Here is an 18458-nt window from a genome sequence, read left to right on the forward strand (position 1 = left end):
GAATGCAATGTGCTGGCAGTAATGCCAGCCAGCCTGACCCATGTTGCTAAACTAAGTCTGCAGGTCCAATAGGCATTGTCAGTAGAAGCACCTTGGTCTTCAGAACTCAGTCTCCTGAGATGACAGCAGAAAAAGACCCTTTCACAAAAGAGTAGTATGGCACAGTGGTTGACACAATGATAATATCATCACCTAGCTAGAGGAAGGATCCCACAAGAGAGATAGTGTGCCCTGTGAAGTCCTGTGAAAGCATTGTTCTTCAGACATTTCAGTATCTTTGAAGAAAGTAACCATCTTCCCCATGGTGCCATGATTTTAAAAGAAAACTGCAAAATGCCATGCTGAAGCACTCCAACAACGTGACCATCAGGGAGAGCATGCAGAATGATGTGTGCAAAATCACTGCTAAACTCCAGGAAATGAAGGAGAAGAAGGAGGCCCAGCTGACTAGCATGGACAGACTGGCCAGCATGATCACCGTAATCGAAGAGGAGATGGTGCAGCTACGTAAGAAGTATGAGAAGGCTGTTCAGCGGAGGAATGAAAGGTAAGGATGGCAACCGTGGTTAGGCTGAGTGTCCTGGGAAGCCTGCTGAGATGTAGCCATTTTCTTTACTCTTTGGAGGGAGCTGCCATGAAAACAAGATAGGCCGTCTGTGGAAGGGTTGGGGACAGTTGAAGGGCAGAGTCTTCTCTGAAACTCTAGGAGAGTGGTTCTCAACCTTCCTAATGCTACAACTCGGGGTGTGGCTACCCTGCCTCTAACCATAAAATGATTCCATTGCTATTTCATAATTGTAATCTTGCCATTGTTACGAATCATAATATAAATATGGGATATGTGACCCTATGGGGATCACGACCCACGGGTTGAGAACCCACGCTCTAGGATCACACTGAATTCCTTCTGCACCAACTAATGTGAGACTCTCTTTGTAACACCTGTCATCTGGGCAGGATGTGGCTTTCTCAACTCATTCGCATAGCTCATTTCCTCCATAATTATCTAAGGCACAGAGGACTGACATACTTCTTCTATGCTGTAAGCATGTCATTAGCAGTATTATTATTTTAATAGCCTCCCCCCAGCCCCCGCCGCCCATCAGCTGCTTGTGTTCTGAGGAATTGGTAGGTGAGACGACAGAACACTGGAATAATTCGAATTTCTTGACATGTGTGCCATTTCATGTACAGCGCTGGGGCACCAGGCCCCAAGGGACAAGATGGTAAATACTGATACTGCTCATGTCATCAAGGGACTTTGATAAGAAGAAGCTTTGATAGAACAAGACATAAACAGGCAAACAAAGGGCTAAGGTTAACCAGGGACAACTGCATGGGCACCACTGGAGGGAAGAGAAAGAGTTAGAAAAATTAAATGTAGCGGTTGCAGTAATGTATGTTTCAGATCGAACTTTTACAAAGGACCATTGAGTGTTCCTTCTGGTTTAAAAAACAAAAATGAATCCTAGCTGGCTCCTAGCACAAGCAAAAGTTTGCAGGTAAATAGAGTGTTCCAAGACCCTGGTTACACCAAAGGTGCTGGAGGAAAAAGAACCACATTTTGTTACTATCCAGTGGCTTCCTCTCAAGGAAGGGCCTTTCCACTGTGCCTGTCAGCATGGTGAAAGAGGGCAGGGTACAGGGAACCAGCATCAGAAATGTCCACTTTTCAAGGATTCCTATGGGCCCGGTGACTCTCTCCAGAATCACATTCCCAGACCCCTGCCCAGCAGCATCTGGCCTTGCCTGGCAATTCTGGCCCAAGAAAAGACCTGTAGAAGATCAGGCTTGAATTTTGCTTTGTTCGTGAGTAGGGAGTAGAGGGAGTGACCTCCTCTACCCCAGGGAAACCTTTGGGGCTCACCAAGCCACTGTGGCCAGCCTACTGCACAGCTGGCCTTAGATTAGTGATGCCAAACCCTCTTATCCCTAGGGAAGACCCAGTGCGTGGAGTTAACTAGCGAGCTATTAGAATGTGTCCTCTGAAATTCTGTTGTGTTCATGAATGCTGTGAGCCCAAAGCTAGAGGGAACCATAGTGACTTAACAACCCACTGAGAGTCCTGCTCTGAATTTGACCACAGTGGTGTTCAGCTGATAGAGCGGGAAGAAGAAGTGTGCATTTTCTACGAAAAAATGAATATCCAAGATAAGGTGAAACTACATCAGGACATCGAGATCCACATCCTTGAAGAAAAAATCCGATTCCTAAAACTCAAGGTTGCCGAGAAGCAAAGGCAAATTTGTGTGACACAGAAATTAGTGCCAATCAAGAAGTCCTTGGATGCCAACCTGGCTGTGGTCCAGATTCAGGTGGGCGAGCAGGCAGGGGACACTTCCTCAGGCCATTGGCTTGGCTCCTGTCCCCTGGGAGTTTGTAACTGAAATGGGTTCTTGAACGGGAGCCAAGCTGCACCACTAGTGATAATCACCTTGTTTTTGTGTTGTGTGATATTTGAAGATGGATTTGAATGTTGCTCCAGGTGGGGCTTTGGGAATTTGAGCCTTGGTTTCTCTCTGTCTCTGTCTGTCTCTGTCTCTGTCTGTCTCTCCACCTCACTGTCTCTGTCTCTGTCTGTCTGTCTGTCTGTCTGTCTGTCTGTCTGTCTGCGGTGTCTATGTTTCTTGGAATCTGGGTTATCCCAGGACTTAGCTCTAGTTCATCACAAAGCTTTCACACTACCCGTGGCATAATCATGCCGTTGATGTTTCTGGTTCCACCTAGACATAGCATTTACTCTTTCTGGCTTGTTGAAGCAGGATCTTGCAGCTTGTATAGCCCAGGCTAATTCTAGACTCATTGCCACCTTCCTGCCTCAGCCTGCTGAGAGCTGAGGTGACAGGCTGTGCACCAGCCTGAGGGTCAATGCCTTCACCTCAGAGGGATGGCAAGCCCTTCAGTCTGCAGTCACAGATGACAGAATCCTCACTCACCTCTGCAGTTCCTAATAGCAAAGACTAAGACGTGACTATAAGCTTGCCTTCTTCACACATAACAGTGTTATTATGAAAGCACAAAAACAAATTGAACCAACATATTTGTGACTTACACTTTCCCCCACTGACTTGGGGTTACAAGAACAAACTCTACCCTGTATTCTAAACTGCCGTCCTGGCCTTTGGAATGCTTTTCCTGGTTGTGACATTAAGGTATGTTCCGTTAATTCAAAATAGAAAAGGAACACAATTTTAAAGGGGAAGAGCTCTCATCTCCCAAAATAATTTTTTAAGATAGTGATCTGAGAGCATACCTCCTCTCAAGGAAATGTTTCTCAGTGCTAACACTTACTTTCAGTTTTCCACATAACATCATGCAAAAGCTGTGAAACTAGCTATGGGATCTGCTTTCACACGTCAACGCACTGGGATAGACAAACTCTAGATGAATGACTGACAGAATCTTCCATCTTGTGCAACTACATCAGGGTCATTTATCCCAGGGCTTGCCTGATTAGTAGCCATGACTGCTCCCATCTAGTCAATTGATTGGATTGTCCCCCACAAGGTCCCCAAGGAGCTTCCCGTTATTCCTTGGCTCTGACTCTAGCCTGCAGGTGTGCCTGCTCCACGTCTGCGCTCTGTCAAAGTAGACGGTAGACAGCCACCCTCCTTAGTGTACACAAGACCAAGTACGCAAGGCCCTCGACAGATTTTACTGGAGATTTTTGACAGCAGGATGTGAGGTCACATTCCAGAAATGCAAAGAACCATGTTAGACCTCAGAAACCCATACCCCTCAAAGTTCCCTGGGATACCCCATCACTGCCCAGGGCTCCCTGGCTGCTGGTTAGTCACTCCTCACCTCTATTCCGTGGCTGGTCTTTCCAGTTTTCCTGCACCCCTTGCCTCTCCGGACCTCACCACCCTGCATTACACCTCAGTGACTGTACTTACAACTCTCCGTTTCACAGAGAAATTTGGCTTTCTCCAGCTCTTTCCCAATACACAAGCTTTCCCAGTATCGGGTCTGGATTTGTCCAGGAAGGCCTGCATGATCTCTAGCCAAAGGGACTTTAGAAAGCTGTCAGACAGACCAGATTCTCCATTACATAAGCACACTTTTCAGGTTAGCTGCAAAGCAGTACCTACATCCAATGGTCAAAACTGGCCATTCCACTTACCATGTATTACATGTGGTTGATGCGTCCACAAACAGACATTCTATCTAACAATAGCCCCACCTTCTTCCTTTTCATTCTATAATATATTCTCTGAAGAAACTTGGTCAAACATATCAAATCATGTACATTAGTATATACGATGTTGGAGAAATTAGAAACTCAGTAGACATATATAAAAGAGTCGTCGGTATTTTATATGTGAGCTGATACTATGGCTAAATTTTACCTTAAAATTCTTACATTTTAAATTGAGCGCAATGTGCACACTTGTAATCCCAGCACTTGAAAGGATGAAACAGGATTCCCGTGACTTTGTAGTCAGCCTAGGTTACACAATAAGAACCTCTATCAGAAAAAAAGAAAAGAAAATACAAGGAAAAAATAAAGCTGATTTCTTTTGACTCATACAGACGAGCCTGCGTGGGATGTCAGAGAAACAAGGGGACTATTATGTGTTTAATGATACTCTATGCCATGTCTGACGGCGAGTCTTATCACATTGGCTGCGTATAACTTGAGACGTGTGGGCTGTGTGTGAGCTTAGGGTTAGTGTGTGAAAAGCCACCTGTTCATCTTCAAGCTGCACTTGGCATGTAACTGCATCCACACTGACTGTGTGTCCGGGAAGACAGGAGGTGGAGTGACAAGCTCTGGCTAAGCCACACCTGCACTCTGTCCTCTTTGCTGCATCCCGGCATTTAAGCTTTAGTTGTTTCACTGTGTCCTAAGTCTTCCTCCGTTTTGTGTCATTTTCAGAATTTTATTAAGATTACTTTTTTTTCCCCTTTTGGTTATTTTGGAACAGCTTTTAATTGTTCAACAGACTAATCCCAAGGGTTCCCATGAGTCATGTTCTCCTGGACCTTGTAGTAACAACCCCATTTTAGGAGTCCCGGAAATCTCATGAGTAATTGTAAGACACGAGAACATTGCTTTTATACAGAAAGTGAAGGATAGTTCCTTAAATGTCCAGTGGGGAATTTAGATAAAGGCACTAGATTTATTTTTAAAGATTTCTTTACTTTTAGTTTATATGTATGAGTATTTGGGCTACATATATGTATGTATGTAAGTGCACACACTACACACAGCTGGTGTCCACAGGGATCAGAAGAGCTCATTAGATTCTCTGAAGTGGCTGTGTGCTGGGAGCCGAACCCAGGTCCTCTGCAAGAGTGACAGGTGCTCTTAAATACCGAGCCTCTGCCCAGACCTGTGGAGGGCTTGATAAGAAAGTATCATATTTTTTTCCTAGTTTCCTAATTAAGAAAACTATGTAAACATTAAGAGGTATTACTAATAATTTCTGTCATGACTTTTAAATGTTACTACTTAAAATTCTTCTTATAAAGGAGAGGACCACCAGTTAAAATTCCAAAATTACGTCTGAATCACTCCCGGCATGGTCTGAAGCACTTAAAGCAGTTGTTCTCACTCTCCCTGATGCTGTGACCTTTAATACAGACCCTCACGTGAACTGACCACCAACCATAACATCATTTTAGTTGCCACTTCACAACTGAGCAGTGTCTCAGTTCCTAAGACCATCAGAACTGTGTCTTTTCCAATGGTTGAGAACCCCTGCACTAAGCTACAAGCCTCATCTTGCCATGTGCCAAACGAGAAACCAAAGATTTCTAAAAAAAAAAAAAAAAAACAATTACACAATGGTAGGGTAGCTGGGATCCAGGCCTTTGGTTTATCCATGTTTACTCCCTTTTAAACTAAGCATGGCCATTGGTTTTGCTATTGATACCCGCCTCCACATCCAACTCATCAGCTATAATCTATTCAAAGGCTCTTTAGCGAAAAGTATACATGTGGCTGACACTGTTGCTCACAGAGTGTATGCTGGGTTAACTGATAACTAATTTCCCTTTTGGGGATGCCACTGAGGCCACTGCCAGGGAGGAATCCAGCTTGTTACATGCCAGCTGCTCCTATCTCGAAATCACCCACAGCAAGGCAGCCAAGACCATTTTGAGCCCTCGAGCACACAACATCCGACGAATGTCACACACACTTGGAAGCAATGGAAGGGCTCCTAGGAGCCCAGTCTCGTCTCTAGTGAGAAAGTCTAGCTGCCTTCCCGTGCAGGGTCTATTCCACACGCCATCTGCACAGCTCCACAAATGAGCCCAGGGTCCTCGCTTCAGAATTTGAAGGTTTGCCAAGCTCGAGAGCTAAACTGAAAGCTAACGTTTGCTTCTTGTGCAACAGTTTTCGCAGTGCGCAGATAGGATAAAAGCCCTGGAGAAATGTTTTGTGAACCCCGACTGCCAGGGCAGAGTCCGCTTCATTCCGGGGAAAGATCTGACCGAAGAAGAAATGATCAAGAAATTAGATATGGTAAATGCTCTTTCTTAAGCGCACAACTGTTTTCTCAGATACCACTGAAGCGGTTTTAGCCGCCAGCCTTCCCCTACTTGTAATAGAGTCCTAAATCCCAGCATTGATCCAGATATTTACCCAAAAAAGGAAAGATCCAGTAGTTTCTGGATTCAGAGGCACTCTTAAGAATTATGACTTTTCGAATAAATATGTTAATTTGCCATCCTGGTGGGAACATCTGGGAAGAATGGCATTATGGGTACCAGATTGAGCCAGAGCCCTGGGAGGAGAGCCCCATCCCCTTACCCCAAATGTCCCTTGATATGGTGTAGCTCCAGAGACTTTTCAGAGGTGTTTTAACAACACAGAAAGCGGTGTGCCTCTGTCATGGGGTAGAGAACAGATGGAGGCAGGGGTAGCAGGAGGCAGGGAGGCAGGGGGGTGGGGAGGTACTGGGGGAATGAAGACCATTTCTTACATGTCATTTTTTTTAACTCCTATTGAAATTGTTTCCAACAATAGCTGGAACTTCAGCTAGCCAAGAAGGAAGAGAAGTTACTGGAGAAGGATTTCATCTATGAGCAGGTGTCCCAGCTCACAAACAGGCTCAAAACCAAAACTCAGGCTTGCAAGATGGACACACTGCTCTTAGCCAAGAAGGTTTGCTTAAGTGACAGACATCCCCCCTCCCCCCAGTGATGGAACCCCCACTCTCTCCCGAAGTGACAGAACCCTTCTCCTTGAATGATGGAATCCCCTCTCTCTGAGTGACAGAACCCCCCCCAGCGATGGAACCCCCACTCTCTCTCTGAGTGACAGAACCCCCTCCAGCAATGGAGCCCCCACTCTCTCTCTGAGTGACAGAACCCCCCCCCAGCAATGGAGCCCGCACTCTCTCTCTGAGTGACAGAACCCCCCCCAGCGATGGAACCCCCACTCTCTCTCTCTGAGTGACAGAACCCCCCCCAGTGATGGAGCCCCCACTCTCTCTCTGAGTGACAGAACCCCCTCCCTGACCCAACCCCTCTCCCCTTTCATACTCCACTTTCTTAATTGTTTGGAAGCACTAGAGAAATGAAGTTTTATGAGTCTAGAAACATAACAAAATATAAATATTAGTCCAAAATGAGCTTCAGTCCACTCTCCGAGTGAATCCACTTCACAGGAAGGAAGCACAAGCTTTTCAAGGAGAGCATATAAATTTTATTTTGCAGGGCAAGTTCTCAAATACGCTAATCCTGCTTTTTGTGGTTTGTGTACAAAGTAAAACCCTTTCCGTTTCTTTTTGAGCAGAGAGCATCACTTACCCAGCAATGTGAATAGGAATTGCTCCAAGACAGTATTCAGCCAGAATCCACAGAGGGACAGGGTAATTGAAGAGAAACAGCAGTCACACAATTGTCAGGCCAACCCTCCCAAGTGACATCAGGGTTGGAGATGTGAACCCACTAGGCTGGCACCTACTAACAGCAATGCTAGTAGGAAAGACTAGTGACTGAGGGTGGCAGGATCCCACCATGCCTGGTGGAGGACGGTACACTCATCCAGCCTCTGTGGGACTTTTGAGTATCCTCCAGAAGAGGGCTTTTAACCACCCAGCAATAGCTACTGAATTCTTGCTGTATCTGTCCCACCATACGTGAGGCAGACACAGGGGGAAGGGGTCATACGCTGTCTAGCAGGAAGAAGCTGGCTGAATGTGACTGAGTGTATACCCACACCTTCGCTGACAGCCCCTGCCCTACCTGCTAAGGGTCAAGGACTCCCTACACCACAGGCTTGGCTCCAGAGGGTAGGGGCACTTCCTCTTTCAGTTTCTCAGGGCCTCACATGTAACAGACTCGAGAAGACTGTTTCCGAGTAAATAAGCAAATAGTCAATTCTGTTCTGCAAATAGTTTTACAAAACAGTGTGGGAAACGACTGTGAATATTCACCGTTGTCGCATGGCCTGTCCCCTTCTGTTCTGCTGATCCCAAAGGCAGTGGTACAATGTGGCCCCATAAACAAAGAAATGATGTGATTTATTTAAGTCAGTGAGCCTTGTCTGAATCAACACCCTTCCCCAAGTTTCTGTAAGTGTCTCCTCCCTTCCCTTTGCAAGATGAAGCCTGTCTTAAGAAAACATCATTTTTTTATTGGGGGGTGATTTTTCAAAGCTGATGGCTTTAGTAATTATTTGTATGACCAGGAAGGCCCCAAACAGCCGTAAAGGCTCAAGCTGGTTAACCCCTATTGTTTGAGCCAGAACTTAGGCCAAAAGAACATCGCCCTCCCGTCCTGGCTCGTACAAACATGAAGCTGGTCTCAGCGTTCTCCAACCTGGAAGCTAGTGATTAGAGAAACCTTTCTTGTATTCTTTCCTGGTTTTTTTCTTATTTAAAAAACCAAACGTGTTGAGTTCTGTCCTGGTTCGTTTCCACAATGTGACACAACCTACAGGCACTTGGACTGGAGAGTCTACTTCCTAGATCAGATTGGCCTTGGCCATTGACAGTGAAGTTATGTCTTGGCTAATGATTGATGTTGGGGGACCAGCCCTCTGTGGCCAGCGCCATCCCCAGACAGTTAAGTCTAGGCTACTCAACAAAGCTAGCTTAGCATGACCCAGAAAGTGATCCAGGGAACAAGCCAATAAACAGTGTTACTTGCCCTGTGGCTTTTGCTTGCCCTGATTTCTCTGAGTAATGGGAGTCTTTGACAAAAGGCCCTTTCCTCCATGCGCGTTTCTTTTGCTGATTGTTTTATCACAGCAATGGAAGAGTAAGCAGGAGAGTTTCCATCCCTGGAGCCTCTCTTGGGGATTTTCTACGAATTCCAGTCAATCTCTCTCCCCTTCAGGAAAGGCTGCCCACACAGGTAGCCAAGCTGCCTTCTGTATTCCCCACATCCTTGGCTATACCAACTAAGCCACGGCTCTTCCTTTCTAGATGAACAGCTACCAAAAAAAGATCAAAGATGTCACCCAGGAAATGATGGCTCTCGTTGCTGAGCTGTCCATGAAACAAGCCCTAACCATTGAACTCCAAAAGGAGGTGAGAGAGAAGGAAGAATTCATCTTCTCCTGCAGTTCCAGGATAGAAAAGGGCCTCCCACTCAACAGAGAGATCGAGAAGGACTGGCTGAAGGTACTTCGAGATGAAGAAATGTATGCCTTTGCTACTGCTGAGAAGACTCGGGTAAGCTTGGCCTTCTATGCTGCAAAGTGTGTCATTGTGCTGTCTTCGGAGCCAATCCCCTCATGGTACAGTGGGTGACCCCTTATCTGAAAGGCCTGGGAATACAGATGGTTTGAATTTTCTGTTTCATGAGCTATTTGGGGGAACAGAGCCCAAGTCTAAGCACCAGACTCCCTTGTTTCATATACTCCTACACATGGGCTGAAGGTGACATTGATGCATATTTCTTCTGTCTATTTAATTTTGACCGCAACTGTGGTAGGACATCCATATGGAATTCTCTATTTGTGACATCATATTGATCCTCAAAAATTTTGGAGCATTTTGGATCTCAGGGTTTTGGATTAGGCTTGCTTCAACCTGTACAGGAAAGTTTTCCACTCTAACAGGCACAGTCTGAATGGCTGGTAGAAAGGGGTTTGGTATGTAGAAAACACTTTGACCCTGTGGTCCAGAGCACCACCTTTCTCCTGATGAACAGCGGAGAACATCAAGTCTCATCCCAGTCATACCCGGGACTGGTCATGGCTGAACACTGTTACCTCCCCCAGCATGTCTTAGACAATTCTAACACTGGCATTTGCTCGAACCACAGCTGACCTTTCTATGCCCTTCTGCCGTGGCCTCCACACCACATCACAGCTACAGAACCACACCTGGCATGGAGCTCTGTGCAACCCCTCTCCAGCCACCAAGGTCTTGATCGGTCACTGAAGCTACCAGCAAGTCTGGTTCCTTATTCATCCTGCATCCCCATGACCCCCGAATAGCGTAAGGTTAGAATAAGGGCATTCCATTCCAAGAAACCCACACTGGGGAATACAGTTTGCTTAGACTGTTACACGAATGGTTCTGTAAAGAGCATGTTTTACATTCCAATCCAACACTATAAAAAGCATATTCCAGAGGGGTGGAGAGATAGCTTAGTGGTTAAGAGCACTGGCTGCTCTTCCCGAGGACGTGGGTTCGATTCCCAGCACCCACATGGCAGATCACAACTGTCTGTAAATCCAAGATCTGACACTATCAGGCAGACACGCATGCTGGCAAAAAAAAAAAAAGTGTACATAAAAGAAAGATAAATAACTTTTTTTTATTAACTTGAGTATTTCTTATATACATTTCGAGTGTTATTCCCTTTCCCGGTTTCCGGGCAAACATCCCCCTAATCCCTCCCACTCCTCTTCTTTATGGGTGTTCCCCTCCCTATCCTCCCCCCATTGCCGCCCTCCCCCCAACAATCTAGTTCACTGGGGGTTCAGTCTTAGCAAGACCCAGGGCTTCCCCTTCCACTGGTGCTCTTACTAGGATATTCATTGCTACCTATGAGGTCAGAGTCCAGGGTCAGTCCATGTATAGTCTTTAGGTAGTGGCTTAGTCCCTGGAAGCTCTGGTTGCTTGGCATTGTTGTACATATGGGGTCTCGAGCCCCTTCAAGCTCTTCCAGTTCTTTCTCTGATTCCTTCAACGGGGATCCTATTCTCAGTTCAGTGGTTTGCTGCTGGCATTCGCCTCTGTATTTGCTGTATTCTGGCTGTGTCTCTCAGGAGCGATCTACATCCAGCTCCTGTCGGCCTGCACTTCTTTGCTTCATCCATCTTGTCTAATTGGATGGCTGTATATGTGTGGGCCACATGTGGGGCAGGCTCTGAATGGGTGTTCCTTCTGTGTCTGTTTTAATCTTTGCCTCTCTATTCCCTGCCAAGGGTATTCTTGTTCCGCTTTTAAAGAAGGAGTGAAGCATTCACATTTTGATCATCCGTTTTGAGTTTCATTTGTTCTAGGCATCTAGGGTAATTCAAGCATTTGGGCTAATAGCCACTTATCAATGAGTGCATACCATGTGTGTTTTTCTGTGATTGGGTTACGTCACTCAGGATGATATTTTCCAGTTCCAACCATTTGCCTACGAATTTCATAAAGTCATTGTTTTTGATAGCTGAGTAATATTCCATTGTGTAGATGTACCACATTTTCTGTATCCATTCCTCTGTTGAAGGGCATCTGGGTTCTTTCCAGCTTCTGGCTATTATAAATAAGGCTGCGATGAACATAGTGGAGCACGTGACTTTTTTATATGTTGGGGCATCTTTTGGGTATATGCCCAAGAGAGGTATAGCTGGATCCTCAGGCAGTTCAATGTCCAATTTTCTGAGGAACCTCCAGACTGATTTCCAGAATGGTTGTACCAGTCTGCAATCCCACCAACAATGGAGGAGTGTTCCTCTTTCTCCGCATCCTCGCCAGCATCTGCTGTCACCTGAGTTTTTGATCTTAGCCATTCTCACTGGTGTGAGGTGAAATCTCAGGGTTGTTTTGATTTGCATTTCCCTTATGACTAAAGATGTTGAACATTTCTTTAGGTGTTTCTCAGCCATTTGGCATTCCTCAGCTGTGAATTCTTTGTTTAGCTCTGAACCCCATTTTTTAATAGGGTTATTTGTCTCCCTGCGGTCTAACTTCTTGAGTTCTTTGTATATTTTGGATATAAGGCCTCTATCTGTTGTAGGATTGGTAAAGATCTTTTCCCAATCTGTTGGTTGCCATTTTGTCCTAACCACAGTGTCCTTTGCCTTACAGAAGCTTTGCAGTTTTATGAGTTCCCATTTGTCCATTCTTGATCTTAGAGCATAAGCCATTGGTGTTTTGTTCAGGAAATTTTTTCCAGTGCCCATGTGTTCCAGATGCTTCCCTAGTTTTTCTTCTATTAGTTTGAGTGTATCTGGTTTGATGTGGAGGTCCTTGATCCACTTGGACTTAAGCTTTGTACAGGGTGATAAGCATGGATCGATCTGCATTCTTCTACATGCTGACCTCCAGTTGAACCAGCACCATTTGCTGAAAATGCTATCTTTTTTCCATTTGTTGGTTTTGGCTCCTTTGTCAAAAATCAAGTGCCCATGGGTGTGTGGGTTCATTTCTGGGTCTTCAATTCTGTTCCATTGGTCTATCTGTCTGTCTCTGTACCAATACCATGCAGTTTTTATCACTATTGCTCTGTAATACTGCTTGAGTTTAGGGATAGTGATACCCCCTGAAGTCCTTTTATTGTTGAGGATAGTTTTAGCTATCCTGGGTTATTTGTTATTCCAGATGAATTTGCAAATTGTTCTGTCTAACTCTTTGAAGAATTGGATTGGTATTTTGATGGGGATTGCATTGAATCTGTAGATCGCTTTTGGTAGAATGGCCATTTTTACTATATTAATCCTGCCAATCCATAAGCATGGGAGATCTTTCCATCTTCTGAGGTCTTCTTCAATTTCTTTCTTCAGAGTCTTGAAGTTCTTATTGTACAAATCTTTTACTTGCTTGGTTAAAGTCACACCAAGGTACTTTATATTATTTGGGTCTATTATGAAGGGTGTCGTTTCCCTAATTTCTTTCTCGGCTTGTTTCTCTTTTGTGTAGAGGAAGGCTACTGATTTATTTGAGTTAAATTTATACCCAGCCACTTTGCTGAAGTTGTTTATCAGCTTTGGTAGTTCTCTGGTGGAACTTTTGGGATCACTTAAATATACTATCATATCATCTGCAAATAGTGATATTTTGACTTCTTCTTTTCCGATCTGTATCCCCTTGACCTCCTTTTGTTGTCTGATTGCTCTGGCTAGAACTTCAAGAACTATATTGAATAAGTAGGGAGAGAGTGGGCAGCCTTGTCTAGTCCCTGATTTTAGTGGGATTGCTTCAAGTTTCTCTCCATTTAGTTTAATGTTAGCTACTGGTTTGCTGTATATGGCTTTTACTATGTTTAGGTATGGGCCTTGAATTCCTATCATGAAGGGGTGTTGAATTTTGTTAAATGCTTTCTCAGCATCTAATGAAATGATCATGTGGTTTTGTTCTTTCAGTTTGTTTATATAATGGATCACGTTGATGGTTTTCCGTATATTAAACCATCCCTGCATGCCTGGGATGAAGCCCACTTGATCATGATGGATGATTGTTTTGATGTGCTCTTGGATTCGGTTTGCCAGAATTTTATTGAGTATTTTTGCGTCAATATTCATAAGGGCAATTGGTCTGAAGTTCTCTTTCTTTGTTGGGTCTTTGTGTGGTTTAGGTATAAGAGTAATTGTGGCTTCATAGAAGGAATTCGGTAGTGATCCATCTGTTTCAATTTTGTGGAATAGTTTGGATAATTTTGGTATGAGGTCTTCTATGAAGGTTTGATAGAATTCTGCACTAAACCTGTCTGGACCTGGGCTCTTTTTGGTTGGGAGACCTTTAATGACTGCTTCTATTTCCTTAGGAGTTATGGGGTTGTTTAACTGGTTTATCTGTTCCTGATTTAACTTCGGTACCTGGTATCTGTCTAGGAAATTGTCCATTTCCTGCAGATTTTCAAGTTTTGCTGAATATAGGCTTTTATAGTAAGATCTGATGATTTTTTGAATTTCCTCTGAATCTGTAGTTATGTCTCCCTTTTCATTTCTGATTTTGTTAATTTGGACACACTCTCTGTGTCCTCTCATTAGTCTGGCTAAGGGTTTATCTATCTTGTTGATTTTCTCAAAGAACCAACTTTTGGTTCTGTTGATTCTTTCTATGGTCCTTTTTGTTTCTACTTGGTTGATTTCAGCTCTGAGTTTGATTATTTCCTGCCTTCTACTCCTCCTGGGTGTATTTGCTTCTTTTTGTTCTAGAGCTTTTAGGTGTGCTGTCAAGCTGCTGACATATGCTCTTCCCTGTTTCTTTCTGCAGGCACTCAGCGCTATGAGTTTTCCTCTTAGCACAGCTTTCATTGTGTCCCATAAGTTTGGGTATGTTGTACCTTCATTTTCATTACCTTCTAAAAAGTTTTTAATTTCTTTCTTTATTTCTTCCTTGACCAGGTTATCATTGAGTAGAGCATTGTTCAATTTCCACGTATATGTGGGCATTCTTCCCTTATTGTTATTGAAGACCAGTTTTAGGCCGTGGTGGTCTGATAGCACGCATGGGATTATTTCTATCTTTCTGTACCTGTTGAGGCCTGTTTTTTGACCAATTATATGGTCAATTTTGGAGAAAGTACCATGAGGAGCTGAGAAGAAGGTATATCCTTTTGCTTTAGGATAGAATGTTCTATAAATATCTGTTAAGTCCATTTGGCTCATGACTTCTCTTAGTCTGTCTATATCTCTGTTTAATTTCTGTTTCCATGATCTGTCCATTGATGAGAGTGGGGTGTTGAAATCTCCTACTATTATTGTGTGAGGTGCAATGTGTGTTTTGAGCTTTAGTAGGTTTCTTTTACGTATGTAGGTGCCCTTGTATTTGGGGCATAGATATTTAGGATTGAGAGTTCATCTTGGTGGATTTTTCCTTTGATGAATATGAAGTGTCCTTCCTTATCTTTTTTGATGAATTTTAGTTGAAAATTGATTTTATTTGATATTAGAATGGCTACTCCAGCTTGCTTCTTCTGACCATTTGCTTGGAAAGTTGTTTTCCAGCCTTTCACTCTGAGGTAGTGTCTGTCTTTGTCTCTGAGGTGTGTTTCCTGTAGGCAGCAGAATGCAGGGTCCTCGTTGCATATCCAGTTTGTTAATCTATGTCTTTTTATTGGGGAGTTGAGGCCATTGATGTTGAGAGATATTAAGGAATAGTGATTATTGCTTCCTGTTATATTCATATTTGGATGTGAGGTTATGTTTGTGTGCTTTTCTTCTCTTTGTTTTGTTGCCAAGATGATTAGTTTCTTGCTTCTTCTAGGGTATAGCTTGCCTCCTTATGTTGGGCTTTACCATTTATTATCCTTTGTAGTGCTGGATTTGTAGAAAGATATTGTGTAAATTTGGTTTTGTCATGGAATATCTTGGTTTCTCCATCTATGTTAAGTGAGAGTTTTGCAGGATACAGTAACCTGGGCTGGCATTTGTGTTCTCTTAGGGTCTGTATGATATCTGTCCAGGATCTTCTGGCTTTCATAGTTTCTGGCGAAAAGTCTGGTGTGATTCTGATAGGTCTGCCTTTATATGTTACTTGACCTTTTTCCCTTACTGCTTTTAATATTCTTTCTTTATTTTGTGCATTTGGTGTTTTGACTATTATGTGATGGGAGGTGTTTCTTTTCTGGTCCAATCTATTTGGAGTTCTGTAGGCTTCTTGTATGCCTATGGGTATCTCTTTTTTTAGGTTAGGGAAGCTTTCTTCTATGATTTTGTTGAAGATATTTACTGGTCCTTTGAGCTGGGAGTCTTCACTCTCTTCTATACCTATTATCCTTAGGTTTGATCTTCTCACTGAGTCCTGGATTTCCTGTATGTTTTGGACCAGTAGCTTTCTCCGCTTTACATTATCTTTGACAGTTGAGTCAATGATTTCTATGGAATCTTCTGCTCCTGAGATTCTCTCTTCCATCTCTTGTATTCTGTTGGTGAAGCTTGTATCTACAGCTCCTTGTCTCTTCTTTTGGTTTTCTATATCCAGGGTTGTTTCCATGTGTTCTTTCTTGATTGCTTCTATTTCCATTTTTAATTCCTTCAACTGTTTGATTGTGTTTTCCTGGAATTCTTTCAGGGATTTTTGTGACTCCTCTCTATGGGCTTCTACTTGTTTATTTATGTTTTCCTGGAATTCTTTCAGGGATTTTTGTGATTCCTCTCTGTAGGCTTCTACTTGTTTATTAATGTTTTCCTGTGTTTCTCTAAGGGAGTTCTTCTTTCTTGAAGTCCTCCAGCATCATGATCAAATATGATTTTGAAACTAGATCTTGCTTTTCTGGTGTGTTTGGATATTCCGTGTTTGCTTTGGTGGGAGAATTGGACTCCAATGATGCCATGTAGTCTTGGTTTCTGTTGCTTGGGTTCCTGCGCTTGCCTCTCGCCATCAGATTATCTCTAGTGTTACTTTGTTCTGCTATTTCTGACAGTGGCTAGACTGTCCTATAAGCCTGTGTGTCAGGAGTGCTGTAGACCTGTTTTCCTGTTTTCTTTCAGCCAGTTATGGAGACAGAGTGTTCTGCTTTCGGGCGTGTAGTTTTTCCTATCTACAGGTCTTCAGCTGTTCCTGTGGGCCTGTATCTTGAGTTCACCAGGCAGGTCACTTGCAGCAGAAAAGTTGGTCTTACCTGTGGTCCCGAGGCTCAAGTTTGCTCGTGGGGTGTTTCTTATGAGCTCTCCGAGGCGGAGAAGATCTGTGCCTCCCTTTCCGGGAGCTTCCGTGCACCAGGGTTCCAGATGGCATTTGGTGTTTTCCTCTGGCGTCAGAGATGTGTGCAGAGTGCAGTCTCTTCTGGTTTCCCAGGCGTGTCTGCCTCTCTGAAGGTTTAGCTCTCCCTCCCATGGGATTTGGGTGTAGAGAACTGTTTATCCGGTTGGTCCCTTCAGGTTCTGGTGGTGTCTCAGACGCAGCGGACCTGCTGCTCCTGGGCCCTCCTCTACGGGACGATAAATAACTTTTTAAAGGTATATTCAAACACACAGTAGGGATGCCTTAGGGTGGGGTCTGACCTATAATTTTTGTACTACCTGGAACCTTTCCTAGCACTCAGGATGGTCCTGTAGCATCCGTCTCTCTCTCTCTCCCACACAGTTTACTTCAGCACAGGCAGAATGTTGAAGCCCTAAGGTCGAACCTACTGTTTTCCATTCCTTTCTGGTCCCTCTTCTCACCATTTCTGTTCTAATAATTGCTCACCGGGGACAAAGGAAAACTCTTCCTGTCTTTGTCACAAATAATAAAGGGTTCGATGATGGAGTGGAGGGGCAGCACCTGTGGAATCGGAGGGTTTCTGGTCCACACCAAGCCCCGGCATCAGCATCATGCCTGAGCTATACCCTCCATTCAAGTGCCAGGCACAGAGGTGGGGGCAGGCTTCCCTCTCCCCTCCTCTACTCATCCAGCAGGGCCTAAAGATGCTCTTTTAGGACCCAGGAAAAGTCAGCTCAGTGCTTCCAGAAAGCTAAAATGAGAACATCTTCCCTTGCAGGAGTACATAGACACAGACTACCGGCAGCTGCCCAACGGTGTTTACACAACCGCAGAGCAGCGTCCAAACGCCTACATTCCTGAAACAGACGCCACACTTCCTCTGCCCAAACCGTATGGCGCGCTGGCTCCATTTAAGCCCTCCGAGCCTGGAGCCAACAGGAGGCACATCAGGAAACCCATCATAAAGCCTATTGAGATCTAAACGCATGAAGCAATCTGGCCTTCTCAGAGACCGGAGCCAGGCTTCAGACCTTCTGTGGAGAGCGGGCATGGCAGCCTTGGGCTGCTGATGAGCTGGGCACAGCCAACAGCGGTGGCTTGTTTTAAAACAGTGCTGTCCTCTTACAGTCACCAACCGTTACGTGACACTGGATGGAACATAGACTACAGTTACGTCAATGTGTATTTTAACTGCTTGTGTGTTTCTTTTTCACCGTGTAGTGACTACACTTCAGGAATGTACAGTAGACAAGATGCTATAAAAGTTTAAAATAAATAACTTTTCAATGAAGTACAGAAATTAGAGTTTTTTTTTCTATTAGAGGAAAAACAGGTACCCATCTATGTGTGCCCTGTCTGACCTCCTGATCAAGGAAACGGTCCGTGTGACAGACTCGAGCCTCTTAGCTGCAGCAGCACTTGGGCTGTGTAAAGAGGGGTGGGGACACCTGTCACTCAGGTAACGTCACTTCTCTGAGAACAATTCTACTTATGTCCTCAAACGCTCATTTCGTCCATATCTTTTTCTGATCCCAGTGTCTTGATTGTTAGACGTGATGGTCCACTAGAATGAGTGAGGCCTGTCCTTTTACATTTACTAACCTGCTTAAGCTGCTTCTCCTGGGTTGCTAGCTGTTAGGAATCTCATGTCCGGCTCTGGAAGACTGAGACACACCATACTTCGGT

General features: G+C 44.3%; 1 protein-coding gene across 11 annotated transcripts in view; it reads left to right on the forward strand.

Moving 5' to 3' along the window:
- Ccdc146 (coiled-coil domain containing 146) overlaps positions 1–18063 on the forward strand; it is a 144842-nt gene extending 126779 nt beyond the window's left edge. For 8 of the 11 annotated variants that reach the window (NM_001025044.1, XM_087658551.1, NM_001419502.1 and 5 more), the window contains 6 exon segments: positions 323–547; positions 2087–2315; positions 6344–6472; positions 6977–7114; positions 9384–9632; positions 17551–18063. In NM_001025044.1, the coding sequence (NP_001020215.1) occupies positions 323–547; positions 2087–2315; positions 6344–6472; positions 6977–7114; positions 9384–9632; positions 17551–17754 (1174 nt within the window). In that variant the 3' untranslated portion in view covers positions 17755–18063. 11 annotated transcript variants of the gene reach the window in all.
- Positions 18064–18458: the final 395 nt, after the last annotated feature.

This window comes from Rattus norvegicus, chromosome 4 (genome assembly GCF_021556685.1).
Source record: "Rattus norvegicus strain SHRSP/BbbUtx chromosome 4, alternate assembly SHRSP_T2T, whole genome shotgun sequence".
Classification (NCBI taxonomy): Eukaryota; Metazoa; Chordata; class Mammalia; order Rodentia; family Muridae; genus Rattus; species Rattus norvegicus.